The 23,071-nt window shown below is 40.0% G+C and overlaps 1 protein-coding gene across 4 annotated transcripts in view; it reads left to right on the top strand.

Moving 5' to 3' along the window:
- The window catches only part of PINX1 (PIN2 (TERF1) interacting telomerase inhibitor 1), an 88,869-nt gene that overhangs the window by 14,777 nt on the left and 51,021 nt on the right, over positions 1 to 23,071 (top strand). For 3 of the 4 annotated variants that reach the window (XM_058720832.1, XM_058720835.1, XM_058720834.1), the window contains 2 exons: positions 10,238 to 10,330; positions 16,852 to 16,928. In XM_058720832.1, coding sequence (XP_058576815.1) covers positions 10,238 to 10,330; positions 16,852 to 16,928 — 170 coding nt within the window. Of the gene's footprint in view, positions 1 to 10,237; positions 10,331 to 10,433; positions 10,499 to 16,851; positions 16,929 to 23,071 lie in introns of all 4 variants that reach the window. The other variant, XM_058720833.1, reaches the window with a different exon arrangement.

The raw sequence follows: 23,071 nt of genomic DNA, 5'->3' as shown, positions 1-23,071 counted from the left end.
GCCTACTATACCCAGAGCTGCTGTGAACATTTCTGTGCACATCTTCGTATGGACATGTTTTCATTTCAGCGAGAGCCCTGTGCTCCCTTCCTTGTGCTATGTCCAGAAATTGCCTCTTGACAGAAATCCAGGGCAGTCCTTGAGCTCACGTCCTTTGTTGCCCCTCTGTCAAGGATGACAGTCCTGTGCTGCCTGTCATCAGTATCTCATGAGTTGTTTCATATCTTTTGTTTTCCCATTGTTTATAGTAGAGGGGCATGCCCCATGGCAGTTACCTTTTGTGGGCAGAAGACAGGGCGTCTTCCTGCCATGTCTTTTAAACCCATGTCAGTCAGACTTTGCCTCACTGCTCCACAGAATCTGCCCTTGCCAAAGTCACCAGTGACTTCCATGTTAGCAAATCCAGTGGGTATTTAAAAAAAATTTTTTTTAGAGGGAGAGAGGGAGAAAGACTCTCAAGCAGGTTCCATGCCCAGCATGGGGCTCGATCTCAATGACTCTGAGATCATGACCTGAGCCAAAATCAGGAGTCGGACACCTTACCGACTGAGCCACCCAGGCATCCCTCCAGTGGGCATTTTTTAATCCTCATCTTACCTCGCCCGTGACATAGATGTTCACTGCTTCTTGAAGCACTCATTTTCCTTGGCTTCTCAGACCCCACCATCTCCTGGTTTTCTTCCTGCTTCACCGGCCACTCCTCCTTAATCTCTGTTGCATTTTTCTTATCCCGGGCTTATCATGTCTGGGGCCCAGCAGTTCAGTCCTAGGACTGCCTTCATCTGTTATCTACACCAATTGTTTATTACATCATGGCCGGATGTAACAACATGGCTGGGATATTTAGTGACAACGGCCAGATTGCTCGCTATGGTGTCACCCTCTCTCCTAAATTCCAGACTTGTATTGAACCCCCAACTCAGTATTCTTCATTTGGGGTGTCATCAGCTATCAACCTCTCACACTTAACATGTTCAAACTCCAGTTCTGACTACTTCCCCACACCTACCCTCAGACGGTTTTATCCAATGTCTTTCCTATTTCAGTTGATGTCAGTTCCATCCTTCTAGTTATTCAAGCTCAACGCCTGTGTCCACTAGGAAATGTTGTTGGTTCTGCCTTCAGAATATATCCACACCCTGACTGCTTCCTGCCACCTGCACTATATCCAGTATGATCTGAGCAATCATTTTTTCTTGTCTAGATTTATAACAGCTTCTAAAGCTGGTTTTCTTGTCCATGGCACTACTGAAGTTTTAGCCTAGATAATTCTTTGCTGTGAGGCAGGTCCTGTGCAAATAGGATGATTAAGCAGCATCCCTGGCCTCTATCCACTAAATGCCACTGGCACCTCTCCCACCCGCCCAGTTGTGGCAACCACAGGTATCTGCACATATTGCCAGATGTCCTTTTAGCAAAATACCCCTGGTTGAGAACACTGTTCTCAGTTGATCTTTCTTCATCCGTCCGTGGTCTCCTTCTGCATAACAGAGTGATTCTTTCAGAGTTTAAGTCTGTGCTATTCTGCTTTCCTGCTCAAAGCTCCCCGCCCCCCACCCCTGCCACTGTTTCCTCCTTTTCATTCAGAACAAAAGCCAAAGCCCTTTCAGTGGACTTGCAGCCATATATAATATGGGCCTTTTCTCTTTCTGACCTCATCTCCTGCCACCCCTCTTCTTACTCATTCCATCCTAGCCACTGACCCCTGTGCCAGTTTGTGAATACATCAGGCATCCTCCTGCCTTAGGATTTTGCACTAGATTCTCTGTCTCTCTAGAGCACTCTTCCCCCAGTTAGCTTCTATGCATTTTCTTAGCGAGGTCCACACTTACTGCCAGTTTAAAATTGCTTCTGTTTTTGGAAGCCAATTGGAAATTGGTAAGAAATAGCAGTATAAGGATATTATTTAGAAATATGAAGGAAGTAAAACCCAGGAGAACCAACTAAGAATGGAGAGAGATGGGGCAGGGAATTTGCTGTGTTCTTGTTTTTTTAGCTTTGTTGAGATACAATTCACATGGCATATAATTTACCTATTTATAATGTATAGTTCAATGGCTTTTAATATATTTACAGAGTTTTCACCAGAACCAATTTTAAAACATTTCATTACCCCTAAAAGAAACTCTACCTGGTGGCAGTCATCCCCCATGACCCCCCTACCCACCCTAGGTAACTGCTGATTTACTTTCTGTCTCTAAAGATTTGCCTATTCTGTACATCTCGTGTAAATGGAATCTTACAACATGTGGTCTTTTGTCACTGGTTTCCTTCACTGAGCATAACGTTTTCAAGGTTCATCTTTGTTGTAACATGTATCAGTACTTTATTCCTTTTTGTTGCCCAGTAATACTCCATTGTAGAAATATACCATGGTGTATCCATTCATTAGTTAATAGGCATTTGTGTTTCTTCCACTTTTTGGTCTGTTATGAATAATGCAGCTGTGAACACTATCAGTTTTTCTGTGGCCTGTATTTTCATTTTTCTTGGGTATAGATGTAGAGTGAAATTGCTGGGTGGTATGGTTACTGTATGTTTAACTTGACTTGAGTAACCACCACCCTCTTTTCCAAAACAGCTACACTATTTGACATTCCCACCAGCAGTGTATGAGGATTTTAATTTCTCTTTATCTTTGCCAGCACTTGTTACTGTCTGTCTTTTTTATTATAGCCATGCTAGTGGCTATAAAGTAACATCTACATGTGGTTTGATTTGCATGTCCATGTCGGCTAATGATGTTGACCATTTTTCATGTGATTATTGTCCATTTGTGTCTTCTTTGGAGAAATAGCTATTCAGGCCTTTTCCCAATGTTTAATTGGGTTGTGTGTCTTTATTCTTGTTTAGTAAACTTTTTAATATTTTCCAGTACCAGTCCCTTATCAGATACATGATTTGCGAATATTTTCTCCAATTTTGTGGGTTGTCTTTTCACTTTCCTGATAGTATTGTTTGAAGACTAAGGATACAGAAATAGGTTAAAAGACTCATCCCGTTGTCTGAAGAAACTTAAAATCTAGTGCAAAAGAAAGAAATGAACTAAATACCAAAATAATTTGATCCTCCCAACTTTTTCAGTTCCTGAATAGTTGAGAGAGAGTAGCAAAGCTTTGGATGGTGAGGGTCTTCTTTGAAAATTTATCCTTATCTCTTTGTTTTCTAAGCTTTTTATTTCCCATCAGGTATCGCTAAGTTTGTATTACTGATGACTGTGGCTGGTTTCTAGCACACCTAGGCTTAGATACTAAGTGTGCTATTGGGTTGTTGTTTTGTTTTGTTTTTTAATGTTTATCTATTTTGAGACAGAGTGTGCAAGCAGGGGACAGGCAGAGAAAGAGAGAGAGAGATTCCTAAGGAGACTGCACTGTCAGCATGGAGCCTGACACAGAGCCTGATCCACGAACTGTGAGATCCTGACCTGAGCCAAAATCACGAGATGGATGCTTAACCTACTGAGCCACCGAGGCGCCCCCTATTGGGTGTAACGACAAAGTGGACACAGCTGAAGAAAGTCTAGAAAATAGACTAGAAAACAGCGACCCAGAATGCAGCTGTGAAAGAGGAAAAGCTGGGAAACATGAAACAGAAGTTTAAAGTGAGAAGACCAGCAGCACAAAGAAGAGAAAAAATGGGACAGAGGCAGTGTTTAAGGGGATAAGGGCTGAAGATGGTCTAGAATTAGTGATAAATCCACAGATTCAAAAAATTTAATGAATCCGAGCAGATTACATTTAAAGAAATCTTCACTTACAAACATAATAGCAGATGTAACTGTGTAACAGTGTAGCAGAACGCCATACACATGCAAAAACACACACACACACACACACACACACACACACACACTCACACTCACAGAGAGGAGACTCTTAATGCAGCCAGAGAAGATACACTGATTATCTGCAAAGAAGCAATGGTTATAAATGAAAGCAGAGTTCTTAAAGTGGAACCCAAAAGACATTGGAGTAATATATTGAGGGAAATATAACTGGCAACCTAGAATTTTACCCCCAGCAAATAAAGTTTTCATGAAAGTGGATGGAAAAAGTTTTCAGATAAAGCTTTACCACCAGTAGGCCTTTGATAAAGGAAATTTTAAAGGATGTATTTCAGTCAGGAGGAAAGAATACTTATCATCTGCAGTATCCCCAAACCGGCGGTAACCCAACTGTCCATCAGCAAAAGACTGGATAAGTAAACTGCTATATGTTTGTAAATGCAAAGAAATGAAGTATGGTTACATGCAAGAGTAGAGAGCAGGGGTTGGTAAGCTTTTTCTGTAGAGGGCCACATAGAAATAATTTGCAGAGCATAGGGTCTCTGTTACAACCACTCAACTTGACTATTGGACTGTAAAATCAGCAACAAACAATATATAAACAAATGGATGTGACTGTGTTCTCCTTAAATGTTATTTACAAAAACAGGTGGCAGATCAGAGTTGGCCTGCAGGCTATTATTTATTCCCTGGTGTGGAAGAATCTCATTAACTTCATGTTGACAGAAAGAAATGAGACACAAAGATAACATCCAGTATGATTCCACTTGTATAAAAATTGAGAGGGCAGGTGAAAATCTGATATTTAGGTGCCGTACTTGGGTGGTCAAGTTATTTTAAAATACAAAGAAGTGATTACTATGTTAAGACAATAGTGATTACTTTGGGGGAGAGGCAAGGAGTTGGCATTGAGAAGGGGCTCACGGGGAACTTTTGGGGTGATATTAGTGTTCTGGTTTTTTTTTCTTGGTTGGCAATTACATAGGTTATTTGTGAACATTATGTTATATGTACTTTCTGTGGCTGTTACTCTCCCACCCTCCCGAAAGTAAATGGTTCAAAACCAAAACCAAAAGCAAGAGGAAGAGTGATTATCACAAAACTGAGGATAATGATTACAATTAGGACAGTGGTTTTCAACTGGGCATGATATTGCCCCTCGTGGGACATGTGGCAATGTCTGGAGAGAATTTTGGTTTTCACAGCTGGGGAGATGTTAATTCTATCTAGTGGGTAGAGGCCAGACTGCTACAGTGCACTCCTACAGTGCACAGCACAGCCATGCCCCTCTGTCCCCGAACAAATAATTACTCACCCCAAAATGTCAGTAGCTCAGAGGTTGACGAACTCTATTCTAGGAGGAGGGGGCACAGGGGTGCTGGATGCTTCTGGGTGCAAGCAGTGTTCTGTTTTCTAATCCAGGGAGTGGTGGTGTGGTGGAATTTCTTTATAACTAACTGTATGGACTTCAGATGTTCCTATATATGATGATATGTGTTACAATAAATCTAAAAATTACTTGGTCCCTTTCTGGTAGACTTAATTACTTGAGTAATTTATGTAATATTAAACCTGTAATGAAGGTTGACTGAGAGTAACGTGCAGCAGTTTCATTATCAGGGTATCAACTGTAAATGGCAGTCAATTTTCCTACACACATTCAATGATGTGCTTAGGGTGTTAGATAGACTTGAGCTGACCTTGCATGACCATGGTCATGGAGGCAGAAGCTTTTGAGTCTGGGGCTTTTTTTCTTAGAGACATCCACACAATCTTGAAGAGGGAAAATGAGTTGACTTTGCACTTTGGTATCATAACTTCCTCCTTCATGTACTGAATTAGAGAAAACTTTGTAATTTCTTAGGTGATAGGGTTATCAAGAAATCATCAACTCCAAGATTCATAAAGAAAGGAGCTATGAGGGGCGCCTGGGTGGCGCAGTCGGTTAAGCGTCCGACTTCAGCCAGGTCACGATCTCGCGGTCCGTGAGTTCGAGCCCCGCGTCAGGCTCTGGGCTGATGGCTCGGCTCGGAGCCTGGAGCCTGTTTCCGATTCTGTGTCTCCCTCTCTCTCTGCCCCTCCCCCGTTCATGCTCTGTCTCTCTCTGTCCCAAAAATAAATAAAAAACGTTGAAAAAAAAAATTTAAAAAAAAAAAAAAAAAAGAAAGGAGCTATGAGATTATTTTTGTAGGTACTAAGAAAAGAAAGAGTTTTCAGTTGTTTTCTTTTGAGATTTGACAGTGCTAGCTAGAAAGTTACTTTTTTTCTTTGATGGTATTGTGATTACTCTTTTCTGAGAAATGCCGTCGTAGTTGCAAAAACCCTGGTTGGGGACAGATGTACTTTGTTCTATTGCTGATTGCTGAGGCTGGGCACAGTGTAGTTGGGCCTTTGTGATGTATTCCCAGAAGTGCAGTCAGTGAAATGTTTAAAGTGACCCAGGGGACCCTGTATTATTTGTCAGGAAGGTAGTGAGTGTGTAACAGCTTCCAAGTGGTAGTGCTTTGTCCTCATGCAGTCCGGCCCACAGGTTTATCTGTGCAGGCTGATTCTTTTGTGCATAAAGCAAGCAGAAGACAGCTGAAGAGTTCCTCATCTGTAGATTAAGTTCCACCTCAAGACCCGTAGAGGGTGCTGATAGCTCTGCAAATGGGACGGAGCAGCTCACTGCTTACTGTCCTGCCCAGTAGAAACCAGGCCTTGCTAACTGCCGCTCCCAATACTGAAAAGCCTTTAGAATCTTCCTGTGAGGGAAGACCTATCCAAGGAATGGACCTGGACAACTAATAGGTTATTTTTCTGCCCTGTCATCCTTGGTAAATACAGTATCTTCATCCAAGTGAATTTTTGATCATATTGCTTGTATTAAAGCTGAAAAGCAGATGACACAATAACCCAATAACATACTTTTCTACTGTTATAATATTTTTAGTTAGTTAAGTCTGTGTATCAATTCATACAGTATTGTTTTAACTAAGTAGAGATTCCATACTGTTCGCTTCATAGAATGTCTTGCAAAGATTCTAGAAATAACCCTTATTTTCTTGTGGGACATAAAACTCGGTGTATTCTTCAGAATTTCATTTTTTGGAATTATTTTATTAATTAGTTCTCTCTACCAGACTCAACTTAGCTTTTCAGTGGACTTCATGGTTTTACGAAATGTTTGTTACTTCCAGCAGGTATTTTGTCCCTTATGATTTTAAATTTTTTTGAAAATAAACTGGGATGCCAAACACCTGTTTAGGACAGGGGTCTTCAAGTTTTTTTGCACTTTGAAAAACAGTATACCCTGTCTCACTTTTTTTTTTTTAAGTTTATTTACTTCTTTTGAGAGAAAGTGAGTGAGCTGGAGATGGGCAGAGAGAGGGAGAGAGAGAATCCCAAGCAGGCTCCGTGCTGTCAACACAGAGCCCAGCACAGGGCTCGAACCCACGAACTGTGAGATCATGACCTAAATCGAGTTGGATGCTTAACCGACTGAGCCACACATGCACCCCCCCACCTCCGCCTCACATTTTTGAGAACAACATTTGTAAGGTTTTTAATCATAGCTTTAAATCATTGCAAAAAATATAATTTCTGGCCTATTGGGAAATGCTAGCATTTTAAAATAATACCATTACGTTGTTAAATGTATCCAGCAGATGCTATATACCAGTACAATTTGATATTCATTACCACATAATTATAAATACACCAGCAAGTCTTTTAGTAGTCAGAAATGTTGTATTTCATTGTTCCTTTTCCTCTAAAATGTTTCCATTGCACATACCCCATACTATTTTATGCTTATATGTTTCTTTTTGTTTAAACTTTTAAAAATTCATCACCCTATTCAATTTCTCTGCTACAAAACAAATACATATAAATACACCATTCCTGGGAAAGACTGCTCCTGTGTAAATCAGCCCCCAAAAGTCTCTGTTCCTAGAATGGGATTTGCCACCATACCTCTCCAAAAAAGAGACAGAGAGAGAGAGAGGAAGGAATTTGAAAAATTCAAGGTTGCTTTATTTCTAGTAACCCCAAGATTTTAAGTGTAAATATTTTTCTTTGGACGAAGTTGTCATTGCATCAGTAGATGGCAATGAGTAAAACTGGGAAATATATTACAAATTTTGAAAATAATTATTATAATAGTGCAATCTTCCTGGAAGTGCGTCTCTTGAGGAGATAGATTGGTGCGGGGAGGGGCTGCTTTTGCTGCTTTGATTAAAAGATGCTTCCCAGTCCTTTGGTTTGTGCCTTGCTTATATCCTTGTTGAGAGGAGAGTTGTGCCCCTCTTGTAAAGTGAGGGAAGGACCCATGGGAGAAGTGGAGAAGGAGAGCCACATTGCTGCATCCGCTCACAGTCAGAGCAGTGTGGGGAAAAAGCTAGGGACTGATTCCCCTGGGATCTGTCCGTGCTCCATGTACTGTGGGAAGCCTGTGTCCTCGGCAGGTGAGAAGCTCTCCCGGTGAGGCTTAGTGTCCTCTGAAGTGCAAGAGCAGCTCTGATGGGGACATGGTGTAATGGGTAAGGATGTGGACTGTCACTCATCTCTGCCTAGGTTTGAATCCCTTCATAGCCACCTCCTAGATGTGCCTCGTTTAATCCCTCTGTGCCTCAGTGTCCTGTGAAGTACAGTTAGTCATCATGGCCCCTCCTTTGCAGGACATGCATAGAAAGCTCTGGAGTCCAGGGTCTCGTGCCTCATAAGCCTTCAGTTGATCATAACTACTTATCTAAGCTCGGAACTTACTAAGTGACTTGTGTTTGGAACATCAAAATTGAGAATATTACGTACCCTAAGAAGTGTTTGACCTCCGAAAGACAAGAAAAATTCACTCGTGGGATGTCTGAAAAAAACCCCAAGCTGTTTGTGAGAAGTGGCTGCAGGAGAAAATGTTTTGGGTTGCTGATATGATTAACCCATGCTAAGCATAGTCTGAAACCTTGAGATATCTATACATCCTTTGGAGCCTTACTATGTAATTCACACTTTGTTTTTCAAATTGCTGATTTCTAGGAGGGATTACAGCTAACTCCTATAACATAGTCAGTGGACATGTGCTGGTTTTGCTCCAGTACTAAGGCAAAATTTTCCTTTCCCCCACTTTTTCTAACCTCATATCTGTATTTCTTTATGGAAAATTCAGGCTCTTTTCTACCTGTGGTGTTCTGTTTCTGTTGTACTCTGCTGCCTGACCTTGACACATAAAGGTGAGGGAATACAGGCAGCTAGTTAACTAATTGACTATAATTGACTCTAACCCCAGTTGTACTTGCTCTGACATTTTAGGCAAGGTACTTTCTGGCTCACATTTTCCTTTTTTGTCAAAAGAATAAACATGAATTTCTTCCTCAATTTGTTTTTGTTTTTGTTTTTGTTTTGTCCTTAAGGTAAGTCTCTAGTGAAATCTGGTATTTGAGGCTATGGCTCAGTGCTAGCTCTGCTCCTTCACACTCTGATTGTCATCTCTGATCTGGTTTTTGATTATCATTTAACCTCTTACCTTTATTCAATTTTTAAAAGAATTTTTTATTTTGAAACAATTATAAACATATAGAAAATTGCAAAAATAGTACTACAAAGAGTCCTGAGTATCATTCACCCACTTTTTCCCGGGGTGACATCTAATATAGCAACAGCGTAACATTGAAACCGGGAAATTGACACTTGTGTGGACTGTTAATCAGACCATAGACCTTATTAAGTTTTCATCATTTTTTAGCCTTCATTTGTGCGCGCATGCGTGTGTGTGTGTGTGTATGTGTAAGTTGTGTAGAATTTTATCGTGTGTATAAATTCATGTAATCATTACCACAGTTAAGATACAGGATTGTCTCATTACCACAGAAGAGCTGCCTCATGCTGCCTTTTTGCATGCACGCCCACCTTCCACCCCTCCATCCTCCAGCACTCCCCATTCATCCCTGACCCCTGGAAACCATGAATGTGTTTTCTGGCTCTATAGTTTTGTCATTTTGACAATGTTCTCTAAATGGAACATATAGTGTGTAGGTCCACCTTTTTCACAGGCACAATGAGGTTGTTGCATGTATCCATAGCTTGATTCCTTTTTATTGCCGAGTAGCATTTCAGCGTAAAGATGTACCAGAATTTGCTTAGCCATTCGCCCATTGAAGGAATTTTGGGTTATTTCCAGTATTTTACTATCATAAATAAGACTGTTATAACATTCATTTGTAAGCTTTTGTGTGAACACGAGTTTTCATTTCTCTTTCTTGAGGATTTTATAAATTTCATGTGAATAGCCTTGCCTGATTCACAGTACACAGTTTAAGGAGAGTGTTTCTAATCCTATGAGTAGAGCTCAGTATTAAATAATAGGGCTTCTAAAGGTTTTATTTAAAAAAGACCATGTCATGGTAAGAGAATGAATGAGGGGATGGGTTTCAGAGAGTTTAATGCTTTTCTTTCGTTCTTTTTTTTTTTTTTTTTAAGACTCCTCAGACAACAAAGAAAAGAAAACTTTCAGCCTTGAAGAAAAATCCAAGATCTCCAAAAACCGTGTTCATTATATGAAATTCACAAAAGGTAAAATTAAGCATTTCTTTATTTGTTGTTGAAATCCCCATGTTCATACCAGGTTTCTTAAAGCATTTTTAGCTCTCACCAACATTACTTGTTTTATGTGCAGAATGGACAAGTATGGGTGGCCTGCCTGGCTTGATGTACAGCAGTGCTAAAGTTTCAGCATTTATTGTGAGTCACCTGGAGATCTTGTTAAATTGCAGATCCGTTAGCTCTGAGGTAGGGCCCCACATTCGGTTTTAGGTTACATGCAAGTCTTTTGGCAAAGCTGGAAGCAGAAGTCAACTTGCTATGTAAAAGAGAAAAGTGACTTTACGTCACTAAGTCAGAAAATAATTTTAATTCATTGCTCAGCATTTTTACTTACAATTTCTAGTTTTTGAAGTTTAATGTTGGTATTGAATAACTTAAATTATTCCAATTTACAGAATTGTGTTCTATCTTGAGATCTCCAGTATGACAAATCTCCCTCCTAAACTGATTTATATTATTTCACACCATTTCTTCATTGAATGGAGTGTTAACTTAGGCATTCCATGGTCATGGCAAAGTAGCATTAGAAAACATATTTGAGAACTGGGTAGTGAATCCCATCTTCTTCCATCACCGCCTCCCTACTCCCTTCCCAATAAACGCCGCCAATTACAAGTACAGTTGTCCTGTGTAACCACCAGGTGGCAGTCTTGTATTGGTAAGAAACAATTTAACTTGAACTCCTCAACTCCCCCAGATGTTTTCCCATAGAATAATATTATGCATTAAGTACACTTTCCAGGCACAAAATCTTATTTGTTACATACTGTACTTCAAGTATAAATGTGATGATAATCCTGTTGTGCTATCTAGTCACCATATGATGGCCTTTCTATGGGAGATGAGATGTACCTTTCTATCTTTATATGCCAGGAAGCACACATCTCTTTGGTTTAGTCTAGTTGTCATGATTGAGAATTCCCTAATTCCTAGAACTTGCCTCAATAGCAGTAGGAGCTGGAATTCCCATTCCTCTTGGCAATTAATGGTTCTCACTTGGGCCAAAACCCCAAAGGTTTGGGTTTGGTTTTGGTTTAAGTGAGAGCCCGTGGCAGAGTTTAATGGAGTCGGGAGCTGAATAGCTTCAGGAACATGTACAAAGAGAAACAGGCACTTCCCCTTTCCCTCTTCCAGCTGCTGTGGTTTGTATGGCTCTTCATGTCTTCCCCTCTTCTTTCAGTTTAGAACCTTCTTTGTTGTTGTCCTCTGTGGTTTCTGATTGGGGTTTCTCTCCACTCCACTTCTGTTCTGGAACAAGAACAGTCCCTGTTACCTCCTCAGTCTTTCTGAGAAGAGGCTAAATTGCCACTTTATAACCAGTCGTTAAATATCCCTCCTTTTTTCATTATAACCTATAGGAAAAAAGAGACATATCACAGAAAGATGCTGAGCAAATTCATGAAAAGTGGCCTGTAACTTTTTAGATGGCATGTCAGCCTTTGAAGCTTTCACTTTTGCAAATCTAGTTTTCCTTTAGTATCTAACTACATGCATGATTTCACCCGAAGTGTTTGCTGAAGCTGGGATAAACCTCTTTAATCTGCTTTAATCTAATGGATGCTGGGAGTATCTGCTTTCTATTTCTAGTTAAGCCACTTCCTTGCCAGGTGACCCTGTCGGCCTGCTTGGTGTGTTGTGCCTTCGTTTTCTCTGAATGAGGTTTGCTGATTTATTAGCCTTGCCTGGGGAGAAAGAGGGCATCGGTATACAGGGAAAAGATACATCCTTTCAAGATATATTGTCAGAAAGGAAGCAGAGGAGATTGAGTGGGAAGATACAGGAAATGCAGATTGAGAGTAAGTGGAAAAGGTGGGAAAAGGAGGCAGAAATCCAGGTGGTGAAGAAAATAATTATTTACTACCCATCTTAACAATCCACAGTGAAAGCAGGTTCTAAAGTTCTTTCATTTAATAAATCTTTTCTTGTAGAACAATTGTTGTCCCTGGTTATGAATGATAAACCCTCAGTTTTCTCTAAGGTGGATGTTCTTTTTTTTTTTTTCAATATATGAAATTTATTGTCAAATTGTTTCCATACAACACCCAGTGCTCATTCCAAAAGATGCCGTCCTCAATACCCATCACCCACCCTCCCCTCCCTCCCACCCCCCATCAACCCTCAGTTTGTTCTCAGTTTTTAAGAGTCTCTTATGCTTTGGCTCTCTCCCACTCTGACCTCTTTTTTTTTTTTTTCCTTCCCCTCCCCCATGGGTTTCTGTTAAGTTTCTCAGGATCCACATAAGAGTGAAAACATATGGTATATGTCTTTCTCTGTATGGGTTTTTTCACTTAGCATAACACTCTAAGGTGGATGTTCTTAGATCAACAGGAAACTTGGGTTCTGCCATTAGTCTCTCACATCACTTAAGCACTTACCTTCTTTCAGACTCAGTTTCCTGTCTTAAAAATGAGGAAAGATTTCAGGGGTGCCTGAGTGGCTCAGTTGGTTAAGCGTCTGACTCTTGATCTCAGCTCAGGTCTTGATCTCAAGGTTGTGTGTTTGGGCCCCATATTGGGCTCCATGCTAGGCGTGAAGCCTATTGAAAAATAAGTAAGTAAAATGAGGAAAGATTTCTCAGTCATTATAAAGTTCTAAAGTAGGTTCCATTTTATGACTTTTCAGAAATGACCCATTTTATGGAACTTTTGATTGTTCAGCATATTAAATGATAATCATTTTAGCCTGCGGGTATGCCCCGCAGTAACTAATTTGCTTATTTGATGAGGGTGATTCATGTTGTAACTCCCATGTGTGGTCCAGAGACCAAATCATGGGAAAATGGCATTTTACATAGCTTGGTTTGAAGAGTAAAGATAAAAATTTGACTTCAGTGAGATTCCAGTAGTGAATAGCACTGTAAAATATACTGCTGCCTAAATACTGGCTATATCATTTTAGTTCTAATACATAATTATTCCTTTTTCTGGTCCCAAATTTCTGCTTTTATTTTGAAACAATTTATTATATAACTTAAAAGTTAATTTCATCTGTATTTGTTTAACAAGCCTAACTTCAGTGCAGTTTCTTTTAATTTGAAAAATGTTTGTTGAGGCCTCATCTACAGAGAGGAAAAGATAGGGAGAATGTGAAATTCTACAAAACCATTTTTGAAGTGTTTAGTATATGCAGTGGGAAGTTATCAAGAGAACGCTGCTTCTACCCCCCCACCCCCCCACCCCCACCACTGCCCTGCATCGTGCGGTGGCTAGAAGAAAGGTCGCACAAACTGAAGCTGTGCAGCTTCACCCTAGTAATATTACTCAGCCTTCTTACTCCTGTGACAGTTTGCAGTATTTGCTTCTTAAACAAGGAAACTGCGCGGACAGCACAGGTCCTGGTAGCCGGCTTGCTAGCCTGGATACACCAGACTGTGTATCTGTAGGACTGCTGGCGTGGTGACCTCCTCCCCACGTCGGACTCTGCTGGTGACCGGTATCCAGTTTCCTCTTCTGATTCTTTTGCCATTTAAATATAAAATAGCACCATGGCAGGCTTTTACAGAATCCTGACTGTCTTATTGGTTGTGAGGGTCTCACTTCTTTTCATTCCCTACTCTGATTCCTTCAGTTTTCCTGGTTTTCTGACATCACCCTTTCAGTGACGTTGCCATAATCTTTGGTCCTAGGCTTATTATCGGTCCCATGTATTTTCATTAAAAACAGAAATCAGAATGCACTGTTTTATCCTTCTTTATTGGGGAATGCAAATGAAATTTCTAAGCAAATGAAGCTTCCTACATACACCTGCAGTGGTTTTTTTGTTTGTTTTTTGTTTTTGTTTTTTATTTTAACAAACGTATTTCTCAGACCTGCATTTCCTTGCCCTCGCCCCTTTACTCTGAGTAGAAAACTCAGGGTTTTTTTTAAGTCTTTGTTACAATACAGTGCTGTAATACATTTTTTTCCTTAGAACTTGTTGGGTTCTATATGACTTTTACCCTTAAAGTAAGAGCCTCCAAATCTCTGTGATTCTTCAATTCTTATGTTTGTTTTTTGTAGTTTCATTTGCTTCCCTGTGGACTCCTTGGTGTTGTAAAGTGTATCTGACTATAGTGGTAACTTCTCTCCTTTCCAAATTGCCACTTGGATAGACTGGAAAACCTAATAATCATGATTACTAGAAAAACAGCTAAAAAGATCATAAAGTACTCTTTTCTGAAAGTACTTGTTTATCCTTTTATGGACTTAAGTTCTATCAGCTTGGCTACTGGAAGCTGTTTTTCCTGGTTCTCAAAATGTTACGGCCAATTGAAGACTAATAGATAGATGACCCAAATTCAGACAGAGAACACATATTTCCTTTTAGTTTTTGATTGTCATTTTCTCTAACATCTAAGTTTATCAACAGTATTTGTTGTGATTTAACCTTAATTCAGAACTGAGACCAGTAAACTTTCAAACTCAGTTTTAATATATATACCTGATTCCAAAATGGCCATAATTTTGTAATGTTGATAAACTTTTCACCCAGGACCGTTGACTAATAACTATTTCAATATTGCTTCCATCTTCACATTTTGATCTATCTTTAAGTCCCTTTCCATTGGTCTCTGACTCTTAATTCTTCTCTGTGTTTTGTTTTCCAGATCAAATCCAGAGCAAGGCCTGTAACAATCCTGGTTTCTACATTTACTTAAGTGAACTTTCTAAAGGATAAAAATTTCTGATACAAGAACCCATCACCAAAACCTTAGAAACACTTGCACCTTCATTGGTACAGCTTACTGTCTCTCCCAGCTTGGCAGTTTTCCCTTTGATGTTTAGATTTGTTTTCAATCTCTGCGTGTTCATAGTTTGACATCCTGTTTTAGAATTGTGATCTTGCATGTACCCTGCCTTCTTTAATCCCTTCAGCATTCCTTTTAGTTGAATTGCTATAAAAGAGATCTTAATTTGCATTTCTTTTAGGGTTTCTGTTCCATTCCAGAAGATAGGTTGGGGATAGATGGCGAATACATATTTTGAACTAAGTATAACTCCTTTTTCTGAAATAGAAGCTGCCACCCTGAATGTGCTCTGCTGTGCAAAATGGGTTATGCTGATGACAAAGCTAAGAATAGATCTCTAGACCTCCTCCTGAGGGTTTGTCCACTTATCCCCACCATGAGCAGTGTTATTCCCCACTTTTCTGGTTCATTTTCTGAGTTCTTGTCTGGGATATGCTTCATTTTGTTCTTAAGTAGGTTTCCTATGGGGTCTCTTGTATGGGTCTGCTTAATAATCAGAACCAGGAGGGCTTTGTTTCTAGCTCAGGAAGAAAGGAGAGAGTAACACAGAGCCACAAAGGAACATGTCCTTCCTGATAGAAACAGGTCGTATTGACTGGACCATTGAATCTGGTACTGCTGCCTATGAAACTGGTTATGGCGCCTGGCTTTGCATTAAATCCAAGGGTGTTTTGTTTTTTAATTTCATGGAGTCACTGAGCGATATCATATTTGAATGCCCCAGTGATTGTCAGTGAACTAGAACTTTCTGGGTCATGCCATTACTTTGCCAAGTCAGTTTGCTACAGGAAGCTAAGAAGACCAGTGGGTCCATGACATTGGAACTTAGGCTTCCTACTCAAAACAAAAATTCCTGTGTCTAACCTAGAGCCTAACTCCCCCAGAGCTTCAAGACTTTACATGTAGTAGTTACATTTTAAAGTGCATTTGCCATGTAGTTGACAAATGGGAAGAGATTCAGTTGACTGCTCACAGAGTATTATTGGTAGAAGTGGAAATTCCAAAGAAGTGAATTTTAAATTAGTTGGTTTGTGGGTTTGAAATTAAGTTAAAGAGTTTAGTGTTTTTAATAAGAGGCATAGGTCCTTTGGACAGTGCTTTGCCAGAAGCCATTTCATTTCCTGCTCTTATTATGTATCCTTTTATTTAAAGATGATATAGTTGTAACAGTAAAGAACATTTTAAAGAGAAAAATCTGAAATCCTTTCACCCTAATGTAGTAATTTTTGTTTGCATTTATTCTTTTTAAATTTTTTCTCATTCATTCAATTAGTTATTGAGCTCCTATGTGTCAAATACAATATGCTCTCATTTGTGTGTGTTTAAAAGCTGTAAAGCTACCAGCATTTTTGTTCTGCATTTCATAATCCTGAGTAACTCATGTCTCCTTGAAGTAAAAAATATCTGTTTTATAAATGGGGAACCCAGAGACCCAGAAATCATAAGTGAAAGGTATACCAGTAGTAGAGCTAGCTTTGAAATTCAGTTTTCCTCTCATGCTACACGCTTTTGATTGTTTCTACCATAAAGAAGAGAACATCACGGATTCTGGTTGTGAAACCCTGTCTTGAGTTTTAAGTCATTTTAAAATTTATTTGATTTTACTTGTTAACTAAGGAGTTGTTGTGAAGGGAGACAGAAAGTAGTTTACAAAATTGTCTCTTTTCCAAAATCCATTTTGCTTTCAGGATTCTCATAGTTTATATTTGTGCCCCTTATTTTAGAAAGAATGGTATTACTGAAAGGCACCGTGTTGTTTTTCTAGGGAAGGATCTATCATCTCGGAGCAAAACAGATCTTGACTGCATTTTTGGGAAAAGACAGAGTAAGAAGACTCCTGAGGTATTAAGCCACATACAATTGATATGTTCTGTTTCAACACCGCTTGGTTTTCAGCTGTGCGTAGAACTATTTATATCTATTACTGATAGTACTCTTTAGATAAAGCTCCAAAAAAAAGATGTGAGAAGTCTCAAAGGCTAAATGTGACCTTCTTAATAATAGTAGTTGGAAGATACAAGGATTCTAAAGAAGAGTATGTGTCACCTGCTTTTTCCCTTGTGTGAGGACTAGAGTAAACTCTGGGAAGAATGCTTTTGCTGACATATTCAATGGGGAAAATGTCTCTCCCATCCGAGGATGCTTGCAGCGGTTTTGTTTGCTCAGACTGCATAACAGTCTGGGATATAGCTTGGGAGGGACAATGTCATCTGCATAGTCCTGTCCTGGTCTGCTTCCTTTTAAAAACATTTTGAAAGTGTAGGATCATCACCAAGAATCTGTAAGGGATTTAGATGTAGTATTTCCTCCATTGTACGATAGTGTTTGTCTTAAAACTAGGTGAGAGCAGGGTGACTACACCGTACCCTACATGAGATGAGTCCATAATTCATAAGCTTCATTAGTAAATTGGGCCTTGTAATTTAGTATGGAGTTTTTTGTGCCATTTCCAAAGTAAGAGGCAGTCCTGAGTTTGGATGTCAAAATAGAATTTGTGAAATAGGGGTTTCTGGAGACATAGGAGTAAAAATTCAAAATTGGTGTTGCCTCCAAAAATCTGCAGTATGGTTGCTATAACTATTACTCAGTTAATCTGGTGTGTCCTACTTAGGTTTCTTTATTGGTTTCTAGCCAAGGCCCTGGTGCAATTTTTTCTGACATTTCTCTAGACTGACAGGAATTTTTCCAGGGTAGTAGCTTTTTGTTACTTCATATTATTTCCGAAGACTCTAGAATAAGCAGTTATTAGAAATTTTTGCTCGGTGATTTCCTTTGCAGGTTGGGACTAAATTCCATTTGTCAGGGCTTTTCTGCCCCTACACCTTTAGCAGTGAGGACTGAGGAAGCAGTGCTCCCTTGGCTCACTGAGGGGCGGTGTTTATAGGTCTCTGCTGAGTCATGTCAAAGGCAGGTGGGTCGTTAGGGAGGAGGCGTTCTGCCATCAGGCCACACTGGATGTTTCACTCCCAGAGAGGCTGTTGGAAAGAGCAGAGGATCATCAGACAGCCCTGCTTCTGGTCACCCCTCTGCCCCTCAGTGGTGACTGTATGACCTGGATTGGCTCAGGCAGGCCCCTGCCTTGTTCACTAAAGACTGCATTTGTCTTATCTGAGTCTTCCTCTTTAATCACTGTCCTTTGATCATGCTCCATAATTTGAGTATCCTCAAGGATGTTCTATCACCTCTGCACTGACCTAACCACGCCCTCCAATGGCCACACCTGGCACCTTTGCCTCGGCCCCATAGTCCATCCTGGACCCCTGAAAATAACCTTTTTGTTCCAGCTCTGTCAATCCTGCATTCTTACTGTGCTGGCATTTCTGGATCTTTGCGTTCTTGGATTACTTGGCCCACCTTTTTCTCCCTGCTGCCTGAAACCGTGGTCTTTTGTAGCACTCTGTTTGAAATTTTATGGTTGAACAGATCAGGGAAGGAAACTTTTGGTAGAACTTTAAAAGAACTTCTGTGGTAAGCACAGGAAAGCTTTTTGTTAAAGGCAATTAGAGGTTTCTAATCCTCTGGCAGACATCTGCCTGAGGACTACTGATGTTAGGTGCCTTGAGGTTTTCAACACTGTCTGGTATTACTTGGCCTTTTGACGGTGATGTCATTCATGACCACGTTGACATGAGCCTGTATTTGAGGAGCTTCGGAACCAATTCTCTGGTACTAACCCAGGGAAAATCTATTTTGGTGCAGTTGGTGTGGAGAAGACTGGCCTTGTAGGATCCTGTGCTTTGTGCAAGATTTATATCCAGGCGTGTCTTCATCTCTCATTCCAGCTTACGGTCCTCCTCTTGTTGATGCATTGAACATCCTGATTGTTCGCTGAGGCAGTTTTATATCAGGACGCAGCACTTGGTCTGTAGCAGTGGTTCTCAGCATCTCTTGCACTCAGTCACCTAAGGAGCTTTTTAAAAAATGATAATGCCAGGGTGCCACCCCAGGCCAGTTAAATCCTAATTTGGGGTTAGGGTCCAGGAATAGGTATTAAAAAGAGAAGAAGAAAAATCGTTTTAATATCAAATAAAGCCTACCCAGATGACACAGGTGATTATTGGGAGTAAGGATTGAGAGCCACTAGTAGAAGCCCTGTCATATGTGACATCTGGGAGAGCTTCTGACTTTAGGATTACGAATGTTGCCTAGGACAGGGCTTCTGAAATCTTAATCTGGACACAGACCGTTTTAGATATGTGTGGATTTTCATATATAGAGTTCGCTCTCATTGAGACACACCTGTACCTTCCCTGAATAAATTGTTGCTATGAAACCTTACCATGTTAGTTACAACCGGTCCTTATAGCCAAGGGCAGGAGGCCTTTGATGAGATTTGTTTGAAAATACAACCTCTTTTGGTTCCTGTTTGCAGTTGGAAGTAGGATCACTTGTTTTTACTCCCTTGACCCCCTAACAGTATTGGCCTGAAATTATATTTGGCATTGCCAAGGTAAAGGTGCTGCTGGAGGTCAAATACCTAGAGAATCTTAGACACCATGGCAGTGTTGAATGTTGAAGTAGTAATCCTCCCTGGGTGCTCTGGTTAAGGTACTGATGGTAATCTTGGCTTTGCATCTGGATTTAAAGAACCTTGGGCATTGACCACATCTGGCTTGGGCAACATCATCTCTCTCACAACTAAGCCTGACTTCCTGATTTCTATAACCCCTGACTGTTGTAGTGATAGAAAAGAAACTACAACCTTATGAAGCAAGTATTTGCTGGACACTGTGAGAGACATATATGATAGTATTTCATTTAATCCTTGTAACACTTCTGTGAAGTAGGCATTATTATCACCTTTTTAGCAGTAAGGAAACCAAGGCTCAGAAGGATTTGTTATGAAGGTCCAACACAGCACAAATGGGGTTTAAATCCAGGTCCCTCTGACTCCAAAGTCCTTGTCCTTTTCCCTCTGCCACAATGTTAATTAACTTTTGTGCATTAAAAAAAAAAAAAAAAAATCTATGTTTAAATGAGTCCAGTTATGCCTCAGAAATTTTCTTTGAGATTTTGTTAGAGACATAAGCAGTTAATACTTCATCATAATTTTGTGGGGAAATGGTTGGCTATTATTTTGCTGAAAATAATGGTTTAACTTCCAAAACCTCACTGCCTTGCCTTCAGTCAGAATTGAACTATGGTGGGTTCAGAAGCATATTACAAATGCCTGGGCCAGCTTTGGGAACAATTTACTGTGCTGGTGGGAGCTGAATTAAGAAAGAGCCAGCCAGGGGCGCCTGAGTGGCTCAGTCGGTTAAGCATTCGACTTTTGGTTTCAGCTCAGGTCATGATCTCACAGTTTCGTGAGTTTGAGCCCACGAGCTCTGTGCTGGCAATGAGGAGCTTGCTTGGAATTCTCTCTCTCTCCCTTGCTCTCTGCCCCTTCCCCGCTTGTGCTGTAAAGAAAAAAAGAAAGAGCTAGCTTTAGTTTCTGGAGCACAGATGCTGTGTTACTTGTGCATTTTCTGATTTCTCATATGCATCAAATGATCAAATATCTGCAACCCTTAATTAATAACAGATTTTTTTTGGCTTTTTGCTTCTTATTTGGAAATAATTACAGATGCATAAGAAGTTGCAAGGATAGTTCAGAGGGGTTTCTTGTACTCTTCACCCAGTTATCCCAGTGATTACATTTTGTACAACTATAGCATAAGATGAAAACCAGGAAAGTGACATTCATACAGTCTGTGTGTGTAGTTCTGTGTATGCCACTTTATCCCATTTGTGGATCCTGTAACCACTGTCTCAGTTAATTACAGAACTATTCCCTCACCATAAAGATCTCCCTCATACTACCTCCACTTGTAGTCAACTCCCTTCCCTGCACCTTCCCCAACCTCAGCAACTGCTGCTGTCAACACAATTGTCTGATTCAAGATTGAATGTTCTGTGTATCAGCCATTTGATCTCTCACAGTTACATGCTGGGTCCACTTACATCTGTAATGATCAGTACCCAGATTTTAAGGGCTGATCGTAGTTTCCATGATCTACCTTGGACACTTAATGCTTGCTAGCTTTTATGTCTTTTGCTAGATTTAAGTCTTCTATCTTGTGGAACTTTAGAAAATGCCCTGTAGAAATCAGATTGTTTGATGTCTTTAAAATCCAAATGTATTGATGAAGTCCTTTACTTTACTAATGTCAGAAGTACATGAAACTGTAAAGTGATGATAAATATAAAGTGGTATCATTATTATATGACAGGTTTGTTCTGTGCAACATGTCAGTGCAGGAGAGGTCCTTGGGCAGTATCTCTGGGTACACTCATTATAGTGGGTTGGTGAACTCCTCTAAGTTGCATGCAGAATTTGTTTGTGGGCTTCTGTACATGTAGGTATGGATATATAAAGTCCAGAGCTTTCATCAGATTTTCCTGGGAGTCCTTGATCCAAAAGGAATTTTTAAAATCCAGGACTGTGCATAAAAAATCTCTTCCTAGTTAAAAAAAAATTATATAAAATGAACATTTTCTTTGTGAGGGTAGTAGTAGTAGTGAGCCTTGTATTATGTAGAGGAGCAAACTGTGCCAGACCAGGAATCTGATTCTTTAATTATTTTGAATATAATATGTAGGGAAAAAAACCACATCAAAATAACAATCTAAGCTAAACCTAAGATGTCTGGGACACATTGATGAAATTTCGATTATGCCTTTTATCCTCTCTCTGATCTTGACACATCAAATGAAGAAATCAATCTCCTGTATTTTTACACATGGAGTTTTTCATCCATCACACACACTGGACAGTAAACTACATAAAGAGAGAGGATTTGTGTTGTATTCATCTCTGGGCCTCTGGCATGGCCTTGAGTCAGTGCTTGGCACATGGTAGGAATTCAGTAAATTAAAATCTCCCTGCACTTCTGTTTTTTAAAAATGGACCTGTTTCTCATCTTAAAAATGGTTTGTATAGCTTCAAGGTTGATATTTGAAATATTTTTTTCCTTTTGGAATGTTTTTTTTTTTTTTCAACGTTTTTTTTTTTTTTTTTTTTTTTTTATTTTTGGGACAGAAAGAGACATAGCATGAACGGGGGAGGGGCGGAGAGAGAGGGAGACACAGAATCGGAAACAGGCTCCAGGCTCCGAGCCATCAGCCCAGAGCCTGACGCGGGCTCGAACTCACGGGCCGCGAGATCGTGACCTGGCTGAAGTCGGACGCTTAACCGACTGCGCCACCCAGGCGCCCCTGGAATGTTTTAATTAATAAATAACTGTCTCTTCTCTGAGAGTAGGAAATATTCATCAGTTAACTTTCAATCCTATGCCAAGCATAATCCACTGGTACATCTAGTAGTTTCTCAAGAAAGGATTATTGAATGAATGTTTGCTTATGCCATTTTGTGTTTTTAAAAATCAATCCCATTTGCCAGAAATTGGCCTTTAGACATTGCATTTCACTCTGGAATAGTTTTTCATGGGCTTAACTGTGTTGTATTGTTAAAGGAATTAAAACCTTCCTGTCTCTTTAGGAACTACCCTCTGACTTTCTCAGTGCTCAGTGTTTTCTCAAGCCGCAGAGACAGTCTAGCGGCACTGTTGCCCTATCTGAATCTGGCTATTCAGAACTACTTGCTTAAATAGTGAAAGATCCTCACACACTACCGAGTAGTCAGAAACCTTTTAGTAAACTGCTGTGTATGGGAATGGTTGGTTGTACATTTCTAATTTCCAAGTCCTTCCTTTCCCCATCATCTTTGTAATAGGGAGACAATGACTCTGGATTGGAGTGCATCTAAATTGGAGATGTATGCACTTTCTATGGAGACAAAGAAATGATCGAATATATTGAACTGAGATTGCTAGGGCCCCTTGAGACCTACAGCATGTACTTGTGCTGGCCAGTGCCTGCCAGGAGGTATAGATACGTGTGTGTGTGTGTGTGTGTGTGTGTATGTATCTTTTCTCACTTGGTGTGCAAGTGGGAGTTGGAGACGCTAAAAAACAAATTCCATTAGTTCCTATCTTGTTGAACTT

Source organism: Neofelis nebulosa, chromosome 3 (assembly GCF_028018385.1).
Source record: "Neofelis nebulosa isolate mNeoNeb1 chromosome 3, mNeoNeb1.pri, whole genome shotgun sequence".
Classification (NCBI taxonomy): domain Eukaryota; kingdom Metazoa; phylum Chordata; class Mammalia; order Carnivora; family Felidae; genus Neofelis; species Neofelis nebulosa.
The sequence above is the reverse complement of the archived record's forward strand: the minus strand, read 5'-3'. Positions and strand labels throughout refer to the sequence as shown.